General features: G+C 35.1%; 1 protein-coding gene across 7 annotated transcripts in view; it reads left to right on the forward strand.

The window, feature by feature from the left end:
* LOC114358695 (supervillin) overlaps positions 1–19,456 on the forward strand; it is a 57,699-nt gene that overhangs the window by 11,865 nt on the left and 26,378 nt on the right. For 5 of the 7 annotated variants that reach the window (XM_028312722.1, XM_028312718.1, XM_028312721.1 and 2 more), the window contains exons 1-3: positions 6,546–6,798; positions 9,627–10,923; positions 13,705–13,815. In XM_028312722.1, the coding sequence (XP_028168523.1) occupies positions 9,835–10,923; positions 13,705–13,815 (1,200 nt within the window). In that variant the 5' untranslated portion in view covers positions 6,546–6,798; positions 9,627–9,834. Of the gene's footprint in view, positions 1–6,545; positions 6,799–9,626; positions 10,924–13,704; positions 13,816–19,456 lie in introns of those variants that run through there. The other 2 variants (XM_028312719.1, XM_028312724.1) reach the window with 2 other exon arrangements.

The raw sequence follows: 19,456 nt of genomic DNA on the forward strand, positions 1-19,456 counted from the left end.
TAACATACATAGTTTCCGATTATCATTTAGGGTTTTTAATATCGAGCGGATTTCATAAAGGTAGCAAGAAGGCGCTGGACGCAGGCCGCTACCAACCGGGCAGCATGGAAAGCATTGGGGGCATTTGGGGGAGACCTATGTTTAGCAGTGGACGTCCTATGGCTGAGATGGTGATGGTGAATTTGATCATAGACCCGGGATTGCCCCGCATGCCTGTGCGCTATGCGCACGATATTAAAAACACCCTCATTGACAAATCTTGGTCAAAATTCAATAATGATAATTTCATTTATGATGATGACAAGAATCCTTGTGATTTTGGTAATACAAGTAGGTATTTTTACGGAGCATCATCATATCTCACTTAACAGCAGGTACTTACCTACTGCATAAAAAACAGAGACGATTTAACTCTGATCAAAAATGGAAGATGGTGTATAGGATCCTGCAGTGAAAATCCATGGGCAGAAAGTAGTTAGGTACTATCACAGTTGGTTGTACAAAAATTTACGAATACTCCCTGTATACTCCCTGAATAGTACCAATTAGTACTCCCTCTAGTAATAGTTAGTACTCCCTGAATATTTATATCACAAACATAAAAAACACCGCTGACTCAGCGGCATTATTTAGATCGTCAATCAATACCTACTTAATATTATTAATCTATAAATACCTATCTAATTCCTAACAGCTGTTCATGAATAAACTTAATCTACGGATTCATAAATAAACATAAACGCTGGACGATAACTAACTTTCAATATATTAATGCAGTTTCAGATTTCGATTTCGGTGTTTAAATTATGTGTAAATGTGCTATATTTATTCCTAACTGATCTTGTCATTTTAAAACAGAAAGATGGGAAATTATTTTCTTATGCCCGCCCGTATTCACAAACGATGCTTGCTTAAGTGAAGCAGCAAATCGAACGCACAGCGTTGAACAGAGCTCTGTGATTGGTTCGTGTATCACCCTATGCGTCCACGCGCACTGTGAGACCTCATAGTAATGTTTGTGAATACGGGCGTTAATTTCCTTTTCCGTCTGACATGCTACGTAAAATGACTTTTTGGTTATAGAAAGTGCAAAATAAAATATGTATCTAGAAAAGTTGTGCTTTTGATATTTGTTAGTGGCGCTAAGCACTCTGTTTTTAATGCGTACTAACATTAATACTTTAATAGCAGTAATTGGCTTCGGCAGTACCATTCCCCAGGATATGATACAAAAGAATGCAAGGACCAGACGTGCGCTGGTCAGTGTAACGTAACCCAGCCAAACCTGTTCGGGGGTACTATGTTCAAATCGATAGACTTTGGAAATATAGACCCTTTTGGAAGAATGAGCGAAATATTATTATTTTTTTTTGCTCGTGTGTGTTCATACGTATGATCCTCTATTTTTTTTTTGTTGGGATGGACTGTCCCGCTGAAATGATCCTCTATCCATAAAGCCTTCTATCACAAGTCAAATGAAATAATTACTGACATTAGACATTTCACACAGCGGGACAATCCATCCCAAAAAAAAAGTCATTTTACATTGTGACATTACTGTGCAGTGCAGGAAAATATTGTTCAGTACCTATGTCAATTCATAATATTTGTCAAACAATTCACAATACTTTCTTGGAGCTAGTATAGACTACCCAAGTCTGCATATATTTCTGGATATATTTTTATAAACGATTGCATTAATATGATCAATTAATCGATATTCTCTGCGATCGATTCCGTCGTCCGTCCGTTGCGGTCGTGACGCAACTTTATCTGCGCGCACGCAAATGCATTTCGCCGAAGATTGTTTTGCTCTTACTTTAGACACTTGAGCCTCTTTATCCCTTCCGTCTGGTAACTTCGATTGGACCGAGCCAGACGGTCAGGGACTTTATGTAATGGTCAGGGCTTACATTTACTATCAAGGCAGTTAATTGCATATTAATATGGTAGATTTAACCCTTAATTGTACTTTATAAATAACATATTCGACAGTACATGAGCTCATCCTTTCGAACTCCTTTAATCTTCTGATTAATTTCGTAGCGGGACAAACTTTGCTTTCACTGGTTGTGTTTTTATGGCGGTCAAGCTGTAGATCCTGGCTACACAGGAGTTGCAGCGGTGGTAATAGGTGATGGGAATAGTCCCGTAGTACATTATACTACACAGTTTCGCTGTAAAATATCACCTATTAAAACTGTAGTTAGACATGCCACTGTGTTTAACATCATCTGTAACCTTATTACCGATAAGTTAAGCAATAAAATGCCATTGCAATAGCCACAACGCATGGTGATTGAAAGGGCACTTGTCACACAGGTGTCTCATTATTTTATAAACAAAGTACTTACATAATGCAGCATATAAGTAAGTTATAAGTCGCAGTTATAAACTACTCACCAATTGATGGCAGTTTCACTACCAAGCTTTGTGTGTGGCTCGGCCTTTATGTGACACGAAAAAATAAAGTTATAAAACTTGTTCCTTTATTTATCTTTTTACTTCCGTTGTAACATAAAACAGTTTCAAATGATATCGATAACATTTATTTTCATTCATGAAACGGGAGTTTATTGACTGTAATTTTTTAAAGACCTTCCTGTTAGATAAATTGGAAATAACATTTGGCAAAGATTCGGTTTGCAAAGTTGATATAAACAAATAAGAATTACGTAGTTCTTGACATTTATGTGCTAGTCAAAGTTTATTTTATATCAGTTCCACAATATTATTACTAAGCAAGTCAAATGCAGTGACCTAGTAGGATCTGACTCATTCGAATACCTTTTGCCTTACCTCAGAATCCATGTTTAGTTTTCATTTTTACACAAAACTACCCATTCCAAGTTAATAAGTAAATAGAGTTTTAACATTGTAGTTTTGTATTAAAGACCACCATCATTTTGTTATACAGGGTGTTTCTTTTAAGATGTCAAGCCGGTGCGTGGTGATACCACCATGTATGTAATTTAAATTGGTCTAAGACAAAACTTCAATGTGGTATGGGTATGTTAACCTCAAATGAGACCCAGTCCCAGTTTTAGTTGGCATCTGTAATCTTAATGAAGAAGTAGAACAATGAATGTAAAGGCCTAATTAAATACCAAGGCGCATCAATTAACAGATGCTATAACTAAGGCCATTATCTCACAGTTATAATTAACGTGATCGTATATTCAAATCGCGCCAAAACACTGTTATGTGTATGACAGTGTCCTAAATAATTTTGGCGTTAGTTCCAAGTGGTTTATTCTTAGATTTGGCCACTGCAAAGTTTGTTAGAAGTTTGCTGGAATAGAGCGTATGGAGGTGTTTACAATACATGTTTAATGATGTTGTTTTTGCTGTATTGAGTATCTTTTGCATTGTATTGGCGGTAGTAATTGAAATTAAATCTTCATAATTGTACATAAAAATTCTATTTACATAATATTTTCTACATTGAGGCAAGTTATATTAATTTGCCAGTTTAATAGAAACAATTACATACGAAGAAATTATTTCATAGTAAACTTAATTAGTGTTATTTCTTGACGTTAAATTAAACATGTCAGTTTGCTTCAACGTTAACGGCATAGACTTGTTTAAAAAGTCCATATTAATTTAAATTAACAATAACGAATAAAATATATCGCATGATGAAGATAAGGTCAAGTGTACATAATTAGTTATTGTTACAACAATTAAAGAAACCGATTGTCTGTCCATGTTGACGCTGCATCGATTAACGTTAACGATAATAAATGATCTATATCGATGTTTTCTTAAATCTCTAGCGATTAAATCGAGATTGATGACACTAAACGCGTGTATCTGTCATCGATCATCATCATCACTCTCGGATGTTTGGAACGGAACGGGGAGTGTTTTGCGTTTTTGCTAAAACAATTAGCCTTGTTCGCACGTGAACCAACTCACCGTGTCAGCTTACTGGTGTAGGGTTGGCGACAAAGCGATTATTCCCAAAAAAGATACAGAAGAAGACACTTCATGTCAATTAAAAAAAATCGAGGTCCCCCTATTTTGTAACTTTTTATTTTGTGTTTTTTTTAATTGGGTGTGTGTATGTGTCTTTGTGCTGCCAAATAAAATTATTTTCTTTCTTTTTCATTTTTTTGCTCAAAAGCTCAATATCGTAGTGATCCATTTGATTGACCAATATCTTTTTGACATTTTGTATTGCAGAATGACTTTAACACAGACGAGCGAGAGTAATTCAAAAGTGTAAAGAAATCTCCATTTTCAAGTGCCTGTAGTTGATTCTTGAGCTTTTGAGGATGAAATAGATATAAAAGACTTTCGATTAATCGATCTCATCAACCGCCTTATGGTTATGTTCGTAGTCAGACGCATGTTGCGGTTAGCACTGCGGGTGATTTAGGTACGTAACAGTGACCGCAAATGTACCTCAGCAGATGTGCTACGTTTCACGCAAGCCAACCATAGGCATTATGTACACAATATAGATAATTAGTCAGTTCCTATCAGGAATACTATGTTTCATACTCAATAATTCTAGTAAAAACTCGTAAGGTTAGGCAGATATCAACTTAATTAATAAATACATCGGTAATTTTTGTGGTCATTTGGCATTGCAGTTTCAAATAATTTAACATAATAATAAAGCGGCCATTGGGCCATGTTTCATTGCAAATTAATCAATATTTTTTAAAACAAGATCGGTGTGCAATCGATGCGTACTTACGCAACTTTTAAAAGAAATAAAACCTGTCTAGGTATTTCATAAAGTAAATACAAAAATGTATTAGATATTCAACCGGAAAAGTCACTCAAAAAATTAGATTCAAATATTTAAGTACTACCAGGCCTGTTCATCTCCGCGAGTTTACATCGAAAACAAAACACGCACGATGGCCCACCTACAGGATACTATTCGACAAGGCCTCACATACGAGCGAACATTGACTCACGCACGCGTATTCTTGTGTATGATGGAAGAAAATAAAGAAAATGGTGTACTAAATACTGTGCAGTATTTAACTGCCTAAATAATAATAAAAACACAGAATGTACTTTTTTAAGTTGCTTCAAGACACTGAGAGGTAAATAAGTAGTTAATATTATTAATGATAATTCATGCTAAATTATATATTTCCTCCGCCATTTTCCGCAGTTTGGCACCTCACGTCACATCATTTTACCGAAGTCAGCCCTATAGCTTCGGCGCAGTGCCGATCACTGACGTTTGTCAACAAAATGGTGCTTGACTCTTGAGACAGGCTAAATTACACCATATTGTTAATGACATTGAGCATACATTTTTTTAAATACCTTCGCGAAGTAAAACTTCTGTACGTAGTACTTATTATTATTCTGTGGTACTACCAACCGCTTACCTAAGTTGCCCTTTTTTAGAATTGGCAACCCTAAGTAATTGCATACTTTTGCATTAACTAATCCCGCTTATGATACCGCAGAAAAATTAATTATTTTAATTGCCTATTCATTATTTACCGTTTACATTCACATTTCAAGGGGCTGCTATAGTTATCGCATTCGGATGTAGTGACCTTGTCTACTGTATAATATAGCATTAAATAATATACATAATGCAAAGTTTAGTTACAGTATTGATAAAACAATCAACCTGTAAAAAGACCCAGTGCAAAATGATTCCAAACAATTATGACAAATGTTTTTATTAATGTTTACAATTACTACAATTTTTTTTTAATAAAACGAAAAGTTTAAATTTTTTAACCTTCTCGTGTCGCAATTTCCCGGATATGCCTGATGTTTTACATTCTTTAAACAACTTGAACGGTTAATTTAATTTAATCAATGCCTTCGGCATTGACCCACTGCGTAAGTTTATTATTGAACTTTATTATATTTGCAAAATTTTACTTATGCCTTTAGAATCGACCCTTTCCATTTCCCTTATTTATATACTAAGTAGCGGCCGCCAGCGACTTCGTACGCGTGGATCCCGTTTTACCCCCTTAGGGGTGGAGTTTCGTAAAATCCGTTCTTAGTGAGCACCTACGTTCTAAAAGGAACCCCTATGCAAAATTTGAGACTCCTACTAGCACTTGTAGTTTTTGAGATTTCGTGATGAATGAGTCAGTCAATCAGTGACCTTTCGCTTATAGATTTAAGGCTGAATGTTCAAAGATGTGTAATTTTTTCATACTAGGCCAGTATTACTTCAACGCACGTAATCTGTAGTGATGTGTGAAATCAATTTTGAACGATTTATGATGATGAAACTTGGCTTAATTTTCTTCGCTGGTATGTTGATAAACTCTTTCGGTTGGCTACCCAGCTGTCTATCTAGCTAGTCTAAAAAAAATCCAGTTGAACTCTTTCAGTAGTTTAGCCAGCTATAGTTATTTAGCTAAAATAAAAAATATACGCAACAAAACTCATTCGAATAAAAAAATAGTCGAATTGATAAAAGTAGATGCATTAAACTCGGTATTATCACACAAAATGTACCTAAATTTACTTACAGCTACGTATATTTTAATCGTGATAATCCTGCGCTTTGCCAGATAAAATCACACAAATCGGTAGTTTCATTATGCCCAAGAGTTATCACACAAAAAGCGCATTTATTTACATGCATCTACGTATATTTCAATCGCGATAATCCTGCGCCTTGCCAGGTAAGTACACGCTGACCCGCGTGAGACGGCCGGGCACCGCAGTAGTTTTGGCCGGCCCGAGACCAGCGCTCGCGCACGCGGGCGTCTTTCGCGAATTCATTTTTTGAACCAAAAAATCGCTTTCACAAAATTCGCCCGCGCTTTTTGATACTTTGCCAGTGTTTTGGTCTGTGAATCTGATACGTCACGGCTAATTGTGTTTTCTTTGTTTGTTTTTTTTGAGGGATTTTAAAGTTTACCAATATAAAAGTGTCGTTCGGTTCCATTGATTTCTAGTGTGAGGATTTTATCGCTCGTTATCATAGGTTTATCTCGACTATCATTACTTTCGACCTTGTGATCACCTTCTCTGGGGGTATTTACGGAAATTCTTACACTCTATTCCGTGATAATTGGTTCGTCAGTTTCTTTGTTAAACAAATTGTTTGTTTGTTATATTATTCATAAATGTATTTATGTACTGTTAAACATTCCTTTATTACCTTCAGAATCGGACTAAATAATCGTTGTTACGCCATTTACAAAACATAGACCACGCTCCGTTCGTTTTTATGATGTTTCTATAAAGTCATAGTGCTGTTATTTTTAGATTAAATTCTTCGGTTTTTTGTTTTATGCTAATTTATTCGTCATCAACTGTTTTATAGAGCTTGACACGGGTTTAAGTAAAGATCGGCGTTAGTGGAAGGATCTTGAATCTTGATTGCATGCTTTGCGATTTTACTTTCACACGTTGGTCTTTGCAGCCTTAATTAGTGCTGTACTTAGATTCTTGAAGCCTTAAACCCGGTTTCTAATGCCGCTATTTGTATTCGTCGTGCGACAATTTGTGTGTCAAGTCACACATCACTAATGGTTATGGTCAAGTGTTATGTATTGAGATTGATTCGTCCTACATGCTTGTTATGTTCACTCGAAAGTGATGGGGCTATGACCCGTATTCTGAAATGATCGTACGTGAATTGGTTCAAGAATGTTAAAAATCACGCACTGTGTACTTGGAATCTAACCAAAAGACTTACATAAATTCAAATAATTAAATACAAGAAGTTTAAAACATGAAATAATTAAAAAATATTTCATTGACCTACCATTCACCTACACATTTAGTTAATACAAATATTGAAATATAATCACTAAATTATGGGCATAAACTCTTGGCTGAACTTGGGCTTTAATAAAGTTTTTAGCTTCATTCGAGAACTTTGTTGTGTTTATCAATGACTAATATTCAGACTCCAAATCAAAATGACTTTCAATACCGAGTATTTTTGTTTGTTCGTATCGCCCACTGACAAATAACTCATTAAGTATGAAGTGGTATGTTTTCCTTATAAAACTAAATTAAATTATTTATTATATTTGCAATTTTCTATAGTTATGATAGCTCCCCTCCACATAGCATCTGTTTCGATATTGGCGTACCTATCACGGGGCATTGACTCGGGCCTAGAGTTACCATATCTCAGGATTTGTCCTGACATTTCAATATTTTTAAACTCTTCTCAGCAAAGACATCTTAAAAATGTAACATTACCTACATTTTTAAGACTTCTTTAATAAAAAGTTGAACAATTAAAAAACTCCCTAATTAAAGTAATTATGCACAATTAAAATCAACACGTAATCCGCATTGTTTAAAAACAATAAATATGTGACTTTTTGAAATTTCTCAGTACTTTTTAGAGAAAATTCTCAAACTGCAACAAAAGCTCAGGACTTTTCAATGAAAATCAGGCCTTTTCTCCGGACTTTTGATGTTTTCATCTGGTAGCCCTACTCGGGCCTACAGATCGTGAGTCTTTGGAACAGCAATGAGCCCTTCTCGTAAATCAGTAACATTGTATTGAGGAGATACTGTCTGCTCTTTATCTGTAGTTTGTTTTTTTACGAATAAAGTCTTTGTTGGTGAAGAAAGTCCATTGGTCGATTTTTATCTTAACGATTTATTATGCAAATTAAGAAATTTAATGACAATATAATATTTTCTGTGAACATCAACTGTTATCAAGGTTACTGGTTTTGTTATTTTTTCTTTAAGTACTTGTGTCTTTTGGGATTATCAAATAGTCACCTATGTTATAATCAATATCATGTTGTTCTTAGTGATGTTGGCTCATAATTGTTAAGTTATTTGTTTGGCATTTTATTAATTAAAGTCGTCGGTTTTTTGCCATCTCCACATTAGGTCGGGGCAACTTGACATATTTGGATTGCGCGTCGTCACTCAGATCTCGGAATATCGTGTAATATCAGCCGATAAAGGAATGCCGCCTCTCGCGGCAAGGCGAACCACTTAGATTTTCCTTAAAATATTTCCATTCGCCTGTTGTGAAAACTTCCCATTCAAAATCCTGCTGATTTTTCAATCGTTCCGTTTCTGTTACGCTAAATGTTTATTTATTATTGTATAACGCGTTAAACGGACAATATTAAAATTTCCCGTATAACGTCTTTATAACCGGCCATTTTCCGTGTCTAAATATAAACAAGTGATGTTGTTTTGTAATATAATTTATTAGCGGTTGCAACAGAACAACGAATCCTCGATCTAAATACAATTGTACCTGTCATCAATTGCGCACTTTAAACGAATTGCGTTTAATGTGCTCAAAACGTCCTCGCACGTGTATAAACTTCTTTTTGTTGACTAGATTATGGGCTTGTTTGATTTTATTGTTCGTTAGAGTTGTTGTATTTGGGCGTTGCTGGTCCAATGTTACCGGTACGAAGACGCTACCGGTCCAGACGCACCTACAGTACCTATTGACAAAGTGTTACAACAGATGCGTCATCGGTAGCCAGCACCGGTTGTGTTTACACGCAACATCGGACCTGCGCATGAGTCATCCCTGTTTACTTGCCTGATGATAGTGGCCAATGATCAAACCAGTATGCGTCTGTCATTCTCTTGACGCGGTCAAGCGGTGCCATTACAAGCTCGCTTACAACCGACTCGCATTGACCTCTCGTTTTACACCGTATTTGTTTCAGCTGTGAATTACCACCTTATGTTTTATTCAGAAACTTTACTCATCAATCAACGGTCGTGATGTGGTGATTGTGAACAGTGTAAAAAACTTTATTGCTAAATTAACTCGTTGCAAATGGAGCGAAACGTTTCCAAGGAATGCTAGCGAGTACATGTCGCAAATCAACATATTCTAGTCAGTGATGTGATTGGAATAATAATATATTCAAAATGATATTACAATTGATAATCGGTGTCGCCACGTGCTTGTACTTAATATGGAAATACCTGCTGTCCAACAAACGGGAGCAACTAACTATAACACAGCAAAGTGAAGCAAAAGATATTAAAACTCAAGCAAAACCTAAAGATCTCATCAATCATGACAATGTTGAAAAGAAAGAATCTTTTATAGATTATTCTCAGAAAGAGGAACACAAAAATACGTCTCAAATCATAGCAGAAGAGCCATCTAAAGATAATAGTATTGAAAAGAAGAAATTGATACCTCCATTTGATGATTCCACTTTCAATTCTGTGAAACACGAGCCACTGATCGTATCGAGCAAGCCAATTCTCCCAGAAATACAATGGGGTCTTCAAGGGGAATTCAAAACAAATGGGGTCAAAGATTTTAGTGCATCAAAAAAGTTAATTGATGATATTTTTACCAGTTACGATAATAAAACACCAAAAGAGCCTCTTGTAGAAAATGAAGGAATAACCTCCGTTTTTTCCAATACTTTTAATGCAGATATTCAAGGTGTACCAAAAATCACACCAATCGAACTTAACGATGTGATAACTCCAAGTCAATTGCTACAAAGGCAAAAAGAGAAAATTATTGAAAAACCAATACCTAAAAGGGAAAGCCCTCCCAAGGAAAGATTAACAGAATTCCTTGAAAAAACTGTTTTGTGCGATGATAAAATTCAATCTATTATTCATAACCTATCATTAGATAAAACTGATGAGCCAAAGGCTGAATTCGATGTGTTAAAAGAATCTTTAATTCATAATAAGGTAAAACCAGTGAAAAGTGAAAAGGCTCTAAGATTTCAGGAGTCTATCGATGAAATAGCTGATAAGTTTAAGCAATTGAGCAAAGATGTTAAGGTAAATGAAGTGAGTCAGGCAGAAACGAAACAAGAAGAAGTGGTTGAAGAAAAACCTTTGTTGAAGCGTCTTCAGAAGCAGCCAGGGTTCCCATCTGGACTCAACTTTGGGTCGGTCATCGGAGAACTGAAGAATAAAACAAAAAATGGGGGACTGAAGCCTGTTTTCAAGAAATTCGACCCGGATTCTGACTACAATGCACAGGCATGTTTTTATTGTTTACTTAACCAGTTTTTAATTTATAATATCTGTATTTTATTATCGAAAGATATTGATTTCTCGTGCTTAAGTAGAATCTGATTAAAACGTCACGATTATAATAATATGCTATTTATTCTATCCATGTTTTACAAATTGTCGTTATTAATGAGTTGTAAGACTTGTTTTATTTGATTTGTTGATTGTGTGATGTTTAACCATTATTTCGACACGGTGTTGGCATTTGCAAAGTTTTATGACTGATTCTAAAGGGGTCGCAAGATATTGCATTATTTTTAATTGGCCGATTACACATCCTAAGTGCAATTGCAACGGCATTGTATTTAGTAAGCGATACTCAATATTACTCAAACCTCTGTAAACCACTCTCACTAATATATCCGATGATTTATGATACAAAAACGATAATTGTATGAATAAGTGTGTCACTAAATTTATAACGGACATTAATGCACTTCGAGAAAGTAATTATCATTAGAAATGATTTTTAAATAAATAAAACCAATTAATATCGCGTTTAACACTTATCAAAACCGATGAGAAAGTAATTAATAAAAAATATTGCGTTCTGAAACGCCGGAGAAAGTATGAATTGACAGTGTTCTCTTGTAAATTAACGAAATTTTTCATGTTACGCATCATAATATTATTATCAACAATTTGTTTTCGTTTCATGTCGCCTTCAGAATAATTAAATTAATTCGCACAGCGTAAGGCCCGGTCTCCACCAAGGCAGAGCGGAGCAGAGAAGTTTTTTGAATAACCAATCATATTCCATTATTTGTACATCTCCACTCCGTTTCGGTGGAAATGGATAGAGCTGAGAAGTATCAGGCGCACTAGTTTTTCTATAAAATTTGACAGCGGCGGCGGCGTGGTGCGGAGACGAGCGCAGCGTTGCGGAGATGTGCGGTGTTTCATAGATAGCAATAGACTAAAAGCTGACAGCTGCGCACAGCTCACACAATTTCTCTCGTCTCCGCAGCGCTCCGCTTTTCTCCGCTCCGCTTTGGTGGAAACCAAGCCTAAATTAAATTCGCACAGCGTAATGACATGACATAACTAATTAAGCTCTCGTTGTAACGCCCCGCGATCGTGAATCAAATCTACGACGTAACAATGGCATGTTACACTACGACGGAAGAGTTGTTATGGCCTATTATAATGTTTCACACTCTTCTCGTGCACGCATAGCATGCGTACTAATTGATCTTGATTATGCAGATAAAATTATTGATGTTTGCTCATTAACAGTAGCTACACGTGTATCAAATGTACATCGAATGTGGATTTTAGATGTGTCTAGAATAATTAAGTAGCCATTTTTGTCCAGAAGAAATGTTCTCACAAGATGTTCTGGGGGGCTATTCCTAACATCAATACTCGTGTATCTATTTGTCTCTGTCGCTCATGCTATCATCTTGGAGTGTGAGAGGGATTGTTTAATTCCGTTGAAACCATGGTAGCAAACAGAACTGAAGGTACGTGACTCTGGATGGTTACAAAATGTAGGATGAGTTTAGGTTTAATTTTAATGAAGTAAAAATGCACTTAACACACAAAGATATTCAATAATAGGTATACCTTAAGCTTACTAAAAAATTATCTTTGTTATAATAATTATACGCTAATAACTTAGATCATAACTTCATAAGTTTTTTTTTGTTACTTCTTAGTAACTCGCACGTAGTCGCTCAGTGCATTGGTATTGTAGGTTACTTACGTCCAATTAATACTGAGCTCGCTATTTAACAATTTTACTTAAGTATTTGCATGTTAAAGTAATGGAACTAATGGAAATTGTCTGTACAAATATTATAATTGAAGTTAGTTGTTGCTTTCTTATGACTAATTCATAAAATATAGGTTATCTCGGTACCTACATAACCGAAGACGCTACATTAATTAAAATAAAAATGTAACATAAAAAGTGGTATTGTCTTTAGAATCAACATGCACTTTATTGAACTTATTTTGATTAGGCTTCAATGAGCCATCCAACTTGTTTTGAGTCAATTTCCTGTCGCATGATAATTTCATTGATAACAATTCAAGTTGTTTCATTCAGTTTTTTCAGTTTAATTAAATTAATACCTAGCATATCGTTATCTTGTGAACAGCATTTTGTAGGTATAACAAGTAGATACTGCAGTAAATATTTACTTCCCGTTGCAATTGCATAATTATGATATTTTAGCGTTAATAAGCCATAAAATTTCATTACTTCAGTGCAAACATTAATATCTATAGTACTTAGCAGTGCTAATTAATATTATGTACAAACTAAAATAAATAAATTCCTTTTCCTGTTATTTAATTGCACATTATCTGGTTGCTGAGTGCATACAAAAGACTTAAAATTAGTACTACTGTTATTATTAATTTAAAGCCGAAAAGATTGCATCTCTTCCCTGTGACTTAACTTGACTTATGGTCCTATGTCCCCTAGATGGGGCAGAGGGCGTCCACAAAAGTCCTCCATCGCGTTCTTGAGCTATGTGTTTGATCTCGCTCCAAGTCTTGCCGTTCTTCTTCGCCTCGTCTGCCACAGTGCGCCGCCAAGTTTGCTTGGGGCGACCACGTTTGCGTTTTCCTTGGGGGTTCCAATCCAGAGCCTGCTTGGGGATGTGATCGGGATCCCTTCGGAGAGTGTGGCCAATCCAGTTCCACTTGCGGCGCTTGATCTGCTGGTCGATCGAATCGATCGATCGAATATTTGTTAACTTAAGACAAGTTATATTAAAAAATATTGTTTTATTGTTACAGGAATCTCTAAACGCTGCTGTGGACGAAAAGAAGAAGGTTCAAATAGAGGACAACGAGTTGGGAGAGAATATCCTAGCTGACAGGCGGAACAAGCTCGAAACAGCGGCCCAGGTAAATAAATAATAAATAAATAAATAATAATAAAAAAAAAACTAAATATATATCACTCAAAGGTGACTGACTGACATAGTGATCTATCAACGCACACCCCAAACCACTGGACGGATCGGGCTGAAATTTGGCATGCAGGTAGATGTTATGACGTAGGCATCCGCTAAGAATGGATTTTACGAAACTCCACCCCTAAGGGGGTAAAACGGGATCCACGCGTACGAAGTCGCGGGCGGCCGCTAGTAATAAATAAATATTTTTAGACAATTTCACACATCGCTATCTAGCCCCAAAGTAAGCAATTAATATGCTTGTGTTATGGGTGCTAGCTTAACGGATAAACTACATATATCCTTTTTAAATACATACACATTCTACATAGTAACACCCAGACCCGTCACAGAAATTAAAATTCATCATTTCAATTTCTGCCCGGCCGGGAATCGAACCCGGGACCTCTCGGCATAGTAGTCCGTTTAGAACCACTACACCAAACGGCCGACAAGACAGACATGATCAGTATAATTTGGTTCCTAGATATTCCTAGATAAATCAACTACTCGGTTTTGGACTCGGTTGAGGAATAATTCTAACTTTGCCAGGACAATGAAGGATCTCTGACTCCACGCTTGTAGAAGTAGGCTGAAAAGTCTTTTCTCTGTCTCTTTCTTATATCCAAACATGCACTGGAAAATATGAGAAAGAACGTGACAATATTTTACCAGCAACGATTGGAACAGTTCTACGAAGGTGGACTTTCGTATCGTTGTCAACTTTCCATTTGCCATCGCGAATCCATTTGCTGACACTTATTATCTGGGTTGGAACTACTTTAGCCAAAGTATTACCTGAACAAATAACACCTGGTGATATTCAATAGTTTATTTCGAAACTCCACGTCATAATATTTTTTATTTATAAATAAATAGGGTAAACCGTATAGCTATTGCCCACTTAAAGATTTCAAACACATTGAGATGAAAAATTAAAGAAAGTATTTTAATTATAGACCATTTATGACTTTTTTCTTATAACTCAATAAACTGTTAAACAGAATATTAACAGTTTTTAGTTAAAACTTACGTAACTTAGAAAATATTGAAATAAATTTAAAATCCTCCAAAAAGTACAGTCATTGCCCATTACTTACACTAATTGCCCACATCAAAGCACAGTAATTGCCCAGTATCTTAAAACAAAATAATCAATTTTAAAATGACAAAATAGGCTTTAAATAAACAAAACAAAACATTAAACTTAAATTCTAGTAGTACAGTCTTCAAAATTTCAAAATAAATTGCGTTTGGCCTTACTAACATAAATATTATCAAATATTTCTTGAGCTGATGTTGATGAGTCAAAATCGGTAGAGNTTTGGACTCGGTTGAGGAATAATTCTGACTTTGCCAGGACAATGAAGGATCAATCACTGACTCCACGCTTGTAGAAGTAGGCTGAAAAGTATTTTCTCTGTCTCTTTCTGATATCCAAACATGCATTGGAAAATATGAGAAAGAACGTGACAATATTCTACCAGCAACGATTGGAACAGTTCTACGAAGGTGGACCTTCGTATCGTTGTTGTCAACTTTTCATCGCGAATCCATTTGCTGACTCATCTCTTTCAAATATCTGGGTTGGAACTACTTTAGCCAAAGAGTTACCTGAACACCTGGTGACATTCAATCGTTTCTGGAGCCGATTCAATAATATCTACAATCCTTATTTCGAAACTCCACATCATAATATTTTTTTATTTCTAAATAAATACAATTAATTTAAAAACAAACGACGATTGGCGGTCCGTTTCTTGTTTTCATATTGTTATTAGGAAACATGTAATTGGCGTTTGTTATTGATTTAGTTGATCAATGTCTTGCTTTTTCACTAATAGCGTTAAATGAAATTAATGACAAAATATAACAACTGATACTTTATTAATATTTGATTGCGACGTGTACTCTGCGCATCAATACAATAGGCAATATTGAAGCAATCGAGTTGTTATTGACTTTGGACAGTTATTGAGGCAGAGACCTTGCAATATTGTTTATTATACTGAGCTTTGGAAGTGTAACAGGTCGTGAAAACTCTGGAATTGCTAAACCAATTCGAAAAGTACCTTATTTTGAGTATCATGAGGAAGAACTAGGTAAATTGATCAACTACTCACTCTTCTTTCGACCAATCGTTCATTCATCTGCCTCTTGATTGAATTCTGCTTGCAAGAAATCTTTCCAACTACTCACAAGTTACAGGACGTGTTAAACAATCGCCCATAACAATAATGGAAAAGTTGCTAGTGTCACAATGTCACTTAAATCATACGCCGACCTCACTGCGGTCAGGCCAACCGAAATAATTGCGTTAATAAGTGTAGCCTTTGCACTTAAGGCTGCGCGGACGCAAAGATCAAGGCTTTCCGTTTTTTCCGCGTTTCCTATATTCTTGGGATATGTGCAGTGGATGTGCGCGTGACCTTTTTTAGTTGAGCTAAACCGCTGATTAAAATCGTTACCCTTCTTTCCATTTCTGGAGTCGGGTTAAAATAAAATAAGATCTTCATCCTTTAAGTATGAAAGAAATGAGATGTTATTTAAATTAATTTTATGACTATAATTTGTATATTTTAAAGACTGTAAACCCTTAAAAAGGAGGCTGACAATAGTGACTGAGTTTCTTGCGCTGCTTCTTCTCAGCACTGGCCCATTTATTGTCCCGAAGCAGTGGTAGGGTTAATATTCGGACGTGTAAAAGTGCTTTTTCAAAGCCTATTTGCAAAAATAAATGAGTTTTTATGAGTTTAATGCAATCGATTGTTAGGGACTTGGGAGTCTGAGTTAACGAAAGTAATAATAAAATAATAAATAATAAAAANGGGTAAACCGTATAGCTATTGCCCACTTAAAGATTTCAAACACATTGAGATGAAAAATTAAAGAAAGTATTTTAATTATCGACCATTTATGACTTTTTTCTTATAACTCAATAAACTGTTAAACAGAATATCAACAGTTTTTAGTTAAAACTTACGTAACTTAGAAAATATTGAAATAAATTTAAAATCCTCCAAAAAGTACAGTTATTGCCCATTACTTACACTAATTGCCCACATCAAAGCACAGTAATTGCCCAGTATCTTAAAACAAAATAATCAATTTTAAAATGACAAAATAGGCTTTAAATTAACAAAACAAAACATTAAACTTAAATTCTAGTACTTCAAAATTTCAAAATAAATTGCGTTTGGCCTTATTAACATATTATCAAATATTTCTTGAGCTGATGTTGATGAGTCAGAATCGGTAGAGACAGAATCATCTACTTCAAAACATAGATGACGCAAAAAATTGAATTTTATATCTAAATTTTATATGTGTTTATTTTTTTATCTTCTTTGATATCAGTTGAAGTGGTTACTCAGAATGTTCAATTAGCTGTTGGTTATTCTTCCCTAAAGTTGTATCTATTTCCTTACAATTAACATTTTCACTAGTAGATTTAACGTAGGATTTTCATTTTTTGTATTTGCGTTTGAATTTTTATCAATTTTTTCAAGCAAAACCATATTTTTCAGCAATTCATGTTGTAGATAAATTGTTGGATACATCTTGTATAGCTTCGATCGCTTTTTGCAAATTTTCTATGCTATATTGTACTTTCGGAGTCTTTGGCATTCTGAAAATGAAACATTAAAAGCCATTTCAATAATTATGCCTGTAAATTGCAAAACAAGTCTAGCAATGAGCAACTTAAACACTGTTACTGCATGGTGGCAACACTCTAATAATAAATGCCCTGGGCAATAACTATACATTAACATATGGCAATAACTGAAATGATGGTGGGCAATAACTAAAAATATACAGATTTACGTGCAGTGATTACCCACCGTTAAAATGACCGTTAGAAATCAAATTTTATCAGTTATTTTCATTGATAATGGAGAAAACACTTATAATTTCATCATGACTATACACCATTAGTTGAATATTAAATAACTTGGAATTTTTTTTTAACCTCTAAGCAAGTAATTCCTTAGTAAAATTGTTAAAGTCTTTACCTGTTTGAGTAACATTTTCACCCGTCTTGACAAAATCCGCCATAACTGTTTTTTTTAGTGTTTCCTATTGTAAATTTTAAATCTACTGTACATTGATCACGGAGCCATCTACTTAGTAAATTAAAATTTAACTAGAGTGATTCAAAGTCAGCACCTGACAATATTATTCTTAAAGCGGGCAATCACTACCAGTGGGCAATCACTCTCTGGTTTACCCTACAATTAATTTAAAAACAAACGACTATTGGCGGTCCGTTTCTTGTTTTCATATTGTTATTAGGAAACATGTAATTGGCGTTTGTTATTTATTTAGTTGATCAATGTCTTACTTGTTCACTAATAGCGTTAAATGAAATTAATGACAAAATATAACAACTGATACTTTATTAATATTTGATTGCGACTTGTACATATTCTGCGCATAAATACAATAGGCAATATTGAAGCAATCGAGTTGTTATTGACATTGGACGGTTATTGAGGCAAAGACCTTGCAATATTGTTTATTATACTGAGCTTTGGAAGTGTAACAGGTCGTGAAAACTCTGGAATTGCTAAACCAATTCAAAAAGTACCTTATTTTTGAGTACCTATCATGAGCAAGAACTAGGTAAATTGATCAACTACTCACTCTTTCTTTCGACCAATCGTTCATTCATCTGCCTCTTGATTGAATTCTGCTTGCAAGAAATCTTTCCAACTACTCATAAGTCAGAGGGCATGTTAAACAATCGCCCATAACAATAATGGAAAAGTTGCTAGTGTCACAATGTCACTTAAATCATACGTCGACCTCACTGCGGTCAAGCCAACCGAAATAATTGCGTTAATAAGTGTAGCCTTTGCACTTAAGGCTGCGCGTACGCAAAGATCAAGGCTTTCCGTTTTTGCCGCGTTTCCTATATGTCTTGGGATATGTGCAGTGGATGTGCGCGTAACCTTTTTTGGTTAAGCTAAACCGTTGATTAAAATCGTAACCCTTACATCCATTTATGGCATCGAGATAAATAAAATAAGTTTACCATCCTTGAAGTTTCAAAGAAATGAGGTACTTACAATTAAATGCAATTAATTGTTAGCGTAAGCTCAAAGACAACTTGGGAGTCTGATGCCCGTTTTCACCATCAATACCTAATTTTTAAGTGACCCCTATGAAAACAAATTGCCTGTTGTGTTTACCATAGGGGTCACTTAAAAATTAGGTATTGATGGTGAAAACGGGCATCAGACTCCCAAGTTGTCTTCGAGCTAACGAAAACAGAATAGCTTTGTAAGAAGAAAAACAAAGAAAAATATTTCATTTGATTCATCAAAATGTAGGTAGGTACAGAATGCTGATCTCTCAGTGTGTCTTGCTCTTACGTAGAATCTAATGTAGAACATACACTGGTAATGTGTTAGATAATATACACCAAAATTAAATGCGAAGCGCGCAGAATCTAAGCCTATAAAATATCCAAATTACTTACTATAAAATAAATTTAACTTGGGAATTTCGACAAAGGACAATGCATGAGTAACAGCTTGATAAGTTATCATTTGACCACAAAACGGGAATTGTTAGCAAGTTCAATTCGC

Source organism: Ostrinia furnacalis, unplaced genomic scaffold, assembly GCF_004193835.3.
Source record: "Ostrinia furnacalis isolate ACB-3 unplaced genomic scaffold, ASM419383v2 OfSCF4102, whole genome shotgun sequence".
NCBI lineage: Eukaryota > Metazoa > Arthropoda > Insecta > Lepidoptera > Crambidae > Ostrinia > Ostrinia furnacalis.